The sequence below is a fragment of the Salvia hispanica genome, chromosome 4 (assembly GCF_023119035.1).
Source record: "Salvia hispanica cultivar TCC Black 2014 chromosome 4, UniMelb_Shisp_WGS_1.0, whole genome shotgun sequence".
In the NCBI taxonomy this organism is placed as follows: Eukaryota; Viridiplantae; Streptophyta; class Magnoliopsida; order Lamiales; family Lamiaceae; genus Salvia; species Salvia hispanica.
Genome location: NC_062968.1, coordinates 21,063,754 through 21,070,085, shown reverse-complemented (window position 1 = coordinate 21,070,085; position 6,332 = coordinate 21,063,754). Strand labels below are relative to the sequence as shown.

General features: G+C 33.0%; 2 protein-coding genes across 2 annotated transcripts; one reads left to right on the top strand and one right to left on the bottom strand.

The window, feature by feature from the left end:
• The first annotated feature begins 1,355 nt into the window (after positions 1-1,355).
• Positions 1,356-1,961, top strand: LOC125220626. The gene is made up of 2 exons (XM_048122780.1): positions 1,356-1,463; positions 1,581-1,961. Exons 1-2 carry the CDS (start codon positions 1,380-1,382, stop codon positions 1,959-1,961), a joined length of 465 nt encoding a protein of 154 aa, XP_047978737.1. The 5' UTR covers positions 1,356-1,379.
• A 567-nt stretch (positions 1,962-2,528) lies between these two features.
• On the bottom strand, positions 2,529-5,795 carry LOC125220140 (protein FAR1-RELATED SEQUENCE 5-like). The gene is made up of 5 exons (XM_048122278.1): positions 5,511-5,795; positions 5,194-5,238; positions 4,476-4,932; positions 3,044-4,059; positions 2,529-2,948 (listed from the first exon to the last, which is right to left on the bottom strand). Exons 1-5 carry the CDS (start codon positions 5,533-5,535, stop codon positions 2,560-2,562), a joined length of 1,932 nt encoding a protein of 643 aa, XP_047978235.1. The 5' UTR covers positions 5,536-5,795; the 3' UTR covers positions 2,529-2,559.
• Between the last annotated feature and the right edge of the window lie 537 nt (positions 5,796-6,332).

Below are 6,332 nucleotides of genomic sequence, written 5' to 3'. Positions count from 1 at the left end.
GTTTGATGATGTTTTTTGGTGGTTCTGTTTTATTTGAAAACTGATACTTTTGCATCATAAAATGATAGTTTAAGCGGATAAAATGATACTTTTGCATGATAAAATGATAAAATGATAGTTTCGGGGAATAAAATGATAGGTTCTGTGAATAAAATGATACTTTTGTTTCATAATGATAGTTTTAGATTTTTGGCTGATAATGTGATAGTTCCTGTGGGTAAAATAGTATCCCTTCTGTCAATAACAATTTATATTTTTTTTAAATGAAAGCATGACAGAGTTGATACCATAATATCCACTGTCATGGAGGATATCCACAGAGATGATGAAGTTTTAAAACAGAGAGAAGAAAATTTGAATAAGGACAAAGGGAAGAAGATGGTTTCTCAAGATCCTCCAGTCGAAAAGGAGAAAGTGGTCAGAACAACAAAGAAAATTGTTGAAGCAATGTGCTCTCCCTACAATGTCAGAGCAGTAAATCTGAAAGGAAAGCTGAATAAAGAAGAGAGAGAAATAATGTACTGGTTGATGAAAGATGAAGAAAGTGAACAGTAAGTTTTGAATTACATAATTATATTCTTATTCAGTTCTTTTAACTAACATTAAATATGAATTTGAAATCAGTTATGAGGTAGTTTATGAGAACGACAAGATCACAATGTTCAAGATTGACTTCCACAGCCTTGCTCCACGTACATACGTCAGGATCAACATCATAGATGCATGGGTTGTGTTCCTCAACTACAATGAAAAATTCAAATCAAAGGCATCACCGAGTCGTCTTTTCATCAACACCACACCTACGGTACAGTAAACGAGTAAATAAATAATAGTATTACATTAAAAGTTAAAATATATTTACAAAAATGTAAACATGACAGATTTACAACATTACTGCAAGGAGATCTGGTTGGACTGAAGCAGAGAGTCGAGAAAGATTTTGCTCAAACTTGAATGAATTTGTGTCAAAGATTGAAAATTTCAAATGGGAAAATTATGACCTGGTAAGTAATAATTAGATATACATTACAGAACAGGGGTGCGTTATAATGATAACCCATATTTATGTGATAAGCTAATAACCCTATCATTTTATGGGTCAAAAGTATCATTTTTACTAAAAATGATATTTATACATGATAAAATGATATTTTTCGTCCATAAAATGATATTCTGTTCTATAAAATGATACTTTTCTTCCATAAAATGAGGGTTATTAGGTTATCACCATAAATATGGGTTATGATATGATCACATCCCTTACAGAACAACATACCTATATTTTTGAAAATGACATTTATATATAATGTTTTGAAAATTAGATATTCTTTCCGATCTGGGCGTACGAACATTATTATATCATCTGCTTCAATCTCAAAATGCAAATGATGGATGTGATTGACAATTCTCTGGTTAGTGAAGATTTACTTGAGAAGAAATATGAAGATGCACCAAGTACTCTGGTATGTTTAGTTAAATGCATTCAATATTTATTAGTTAAAATGCATTGAATATAATTCAGTATGGAACATAATATAATTTTTAATCAACCTCATGTATGTTTTGTGTTATTTGAATAGAGAAATTTCTTCCGAACTTATCTTGGAAATGGAGTCAATCCATCAATGGGAAGAACTGTCAAACTGTCAAAAACCAGATACATGAATATGCCATGGCAGAACGATACAAATAAAGTTGACTGTGGAATTTATGTGATGCGCCATTTGGAGACTTACATGGGTGGTCCTGTTCGTAACTGGAATTCGGGTTTAACGAAGAAGGGAACAGAGTCTTTCATAAAACTCCGTGCCAGATATACTGAAGCATTGCTTATTGGAGATACTAACAAGAAGGCTTTTGAGACACTTACAATGATAAAGAAGAAGTTTGAGAATGACAGCAAAAAAGGAGAAATTGATGTTGAAAAGATGATTAGAGAATTTAAACCCCTTGTATACTAACTTGTATGACTTGATAATAGCGTTTTGTAATAGTGGTTTCGAATATAATCACCCAAAATTATCATTTTATCTGCTGCAAGTATGATTTTGTCATTTTATCAGTCAGAAGTATCATTTTATCATTTTATCTGCTCCAAGTATCATTTTTTCAGGTTAAAGTATCATTTTATCAGTTTATAAACAAAAGAATGATGTTATCAGCCAAAATGTCATTTTATAAGCCCAAAGTATCATTTTATCTACTGCAAGTATCATTTTGTCATTATATAATTCAGAAGTATCATTTTATCAGTCAGAAGTATCATTTTATCATTTTATCTGCTCCAAGTATCATTTTATCAGCTTATATATCATTTTGTCAGATTAAAATATCATTTTATCCGTTGAGAGTATCATTTTATCAGCTTATATGTCATTTTTTCCAGCTTATACATCATTTTATAAGGTTATTGTCATTTTATTTGCTGCGAGTATCATTTTTTCAGGTTAAAGTATCATGTTATCAGCCAAAATGTCATTTTATAAGCCCAAAGTATCATTTTATTAAACAAAAATGTCATTTTATACACCAAAAATACCTAAACTATATCAAATGGCTTCAATCTGTCTTCTCATTGACTCTACCACAATTTCTTGAATCATGACGACCCATCTCATGACATTTACCACACCGTCGTAGAGGCTTATTTGCTTTCCTTATTGCACTCTCCCTCTTTGCTACTCTGCCACTAGCTGATCCTTTGGTACTAACAACGTCTGGAGGATGTACATCAATTACATCAGGTACTGCCATTCCATAAAAATCCTCAACCATCTTCTTCTTTTCAATGACTGAAGGTGCTGCACAATTTCCAAATATATGCTCTTCCAAATCATCAAGACCAGCACTTAACAAAGACAAATGATCCATACTTCCCTCAGACTTTTGGACTAATCGATAAAAGTTGGAGAACAACTTTTTCTTAACTTCCTGCTTTTCATCCAAATCTGCAAGATAAAAGATAACATTATTACAATAAATACTATCATTTCTCTGACTGAAAAATAGAATTTTTACAAATAAGGTTAAAAATGGAACACACGTTCAAATGGTTGTTGTTCCTCAGATGGTAGACCATGGGCTGCCTTTAGTAAAGAGCTCTTCAACCACCTTCGACCAAAATATTTCTCAGGAATGAGATTAGCAGACTTATTCTTCAACAAACAAAATATATGACAACATAACAAACCAATTCTGGAAAACTTCTTGCAACTACAGTCGAATGTGTCTTGCTTACAATCATACTTAACATCCCATGTTCTACCATATTGGTCCTTGACCTGATGCATCTTGATGTTATCCTCAACAGTAGTTATAGAAACAATCTCACATACCATACTTATTTCCTGTTGTACATGTTTGAAAATAGAATCAGTGTAGATTGTAGATGCATGCTTCTCAATAGGCAATTGGGTTGACAAATCAGGAATAGTTGAGTAATCCAAGTAGTTCAATCGTGAATTGGCATTCCTTTGATCTCCCACAGCATAATTAAAGAAATTGATGAACTGTACAAGATTTGCACGTGGCTTTGTGTAGTTTTTAAAAAAGCTATTCTCCGATTCAGACATCGATGTAGTCCTAAGAAGCGACCCCATGGGAAAATCTCGAAAATAAGCAGGAACCCAGAATTCTCTATCTTCAAACATTGATCCAAACCAGTTCACGTCTTCTAATCCATACCGTTCCATTATATCATTCCATATTATATCAAACTCATCAGGCTCTAACAAATCAGACCAAACACATGCATTCAACTCTTTTTTGAAATCTTCATTACCAAGTAAAGATTTGGGCAACTTATCTGACACCTTAACCATGATATGCCACATACACCATCGGTGCCTTGTTTGTAAAAGTACTTGTTGAACAGCAAGTTTGATCCCCCAATCTTGATCAGTGATAATCAATTTGGGTGCTACCCCCATGCATCGAACAAAACAGCCAAACAACCAAGAATAGGATTCTCTACCTTCACTTGATAACAAGCCAGCTCCAAATGTAACTGGTCTAGAATGGTTATCTTTTCCAGTGAATGGAGCAAAAATCATGCAATACCTTCAGAATATAACATAAAAATGAATTATATTTATCAGCTATGACTATCATTTTATCAGCCAAAAGTATCATTTTATCAGCTATGACTATCATTTTATCAGCCAAAAGTATCATTTTATTAGTAAGAAGTATCATTTTATCTGCTGCAAGTATCATTTTGTCATTATATAATTCAGAAGTATCATTTTATCACCTATGACTATCATTTTATCAGCTATGACTATCATTTTATCAGCCAAAAGTATCATTTTATCTGCTGCAAGTATCATTTTGTCATTATATAATTCAGAAGTATCATTTTATCAGCCTTGTTTTATCAGTCATTTTATAATTCAGAAGTATCATTTTATAACATAAAAGTAATTTAATCAACAAAAAGTATAATTTTATGTCTATTAGCAACAAAAGTAATATACCTGTTAGTGTTGTATGTTGAGTCAAATGAAATTACATCTCCAAACATATGATAATTTCGTCTTGAAATAGCATCAGCCCAGAAGAGTCTAGTTAACTTTCCATGAGATCCTATCTCAATTTCATAATAGAAGGCATCAGATGATTTCTTTTGAGAACGCATATAATCAAAAATCATTTGAGCATCTGAACCATCAATATTGGACATAATATCACGATAACCATTTCTAATATCAATAATATCACATCCAACATTTTCAGGTCCACCCATTATCTCCTTCAAAAGTTTGAATGTGAGAGTGGGACCAATATTACACCTGCCACAATCCTCCATAAACCTCCGATGGATAGGATCCAGATTGCGATTGGCCATCATAAAATGCCTATGCTCATCCGCAACCATTAAGTGATTATGATACTCAACAAACTGATAAACCTCATATCCTCTGCTCTTGCCATCTGAAAAATATCTCAAATTGAGCTTAGCAAGACATTCACACCTAAATGACCGACACCTACGCTTCTTAAAAGACACTTCAGTTGATTGGGATGCATGACCAGGTATAAAATTCTTAGAGCCTTGTCTGCTGCAAGCCAAATACTGCCACTTAGTAATACCTTGAACTGATTTGTTACCCATTTTACGAATGCCAAAACCAACTGAACGAGCATAATGTTCATAGAAACCAACTGCTTCTACTAATGTATTGAATTTCATACCAATCATTGGCTTCAAAGCATCATCACAAACAGGAATGTACATACCTACAAATCAGTAAAAGTATCATTTTATCATAGTATCATTTTATCATAATATCATTTTATCCGACAAAACTATCATGTTATGCAGTAAACCTAACATTTATAAGCCAAACGTATCATTTTAACACATAATCGACAATACATAATATAATCAAATAAGAATTTCAGTACATCAGAAACATAAACCAATCGACAACTAATATTAATCTAAAATCAAATTCAATACATGAATATGAACACAATCAATAAGCTAAATAATAGATAATGATTGTTACCTTCGTTATTTGCTACAGATTCCATCGAAGCAAATTTTCACAGCAATTGAAGAGGTAATCAATGAAAATAAGAACGCAAAATTGAAAACATCTTCCCGATCACAATTATGGAAACAAAATCTGGAGACTACGGAATAATGAACAAATCGAAGAAAATCTGGAGATGTTGAAATAAAATAGGCGAGAAATATGGAAGATGAAGATGAGAGAATCGATCTGTTAATTGTGAAGATGAAGATGAAGGTGAGAGAATTGAGTTCAAACAGAATGAAAGCGTGAATCGCGCGTTTAGAGTAAAATTCAGAAATTAAATGAGGAAATTACATTTTTACCCCTCTGCGCCTTTTTTATGAAGTAAATCTAAGTTTGAATCTCAACCACAAGATTATCAAATATGTGTGGTCCAGATTTGGTTATAGAGTTATTATATGATTTGGGGGTTATGATATGATCACATGTCTTTTCTCTTCTTAATATCAACCATTAGATTGATGGAATGGATGGACTAGATTAAAAGGACAAATCTTATTCCGTATTGCATTATTAGTTCATTTTCGTGCATTATAAGGGTAAAGCAGTAAAATAACATACTAACCCAGACGTTTCAAAACGGAAGGTGCGATATTTACGCGGCATTTTCATCGACCTTTCATCTCCCCTCTCTCTCTCACTCCATCCCATCAACATTCTCTCAACCCAATTTCTCCCCTAATTCAAAAACAAGAGAAACCCTAGCCGCCGCTCTCTTCCACTCGAATTCAAATTCAGCAACGATTTCCGCCGTCAAATCGCCGTCGACCGCCGATTCTATCTCACAAAAGC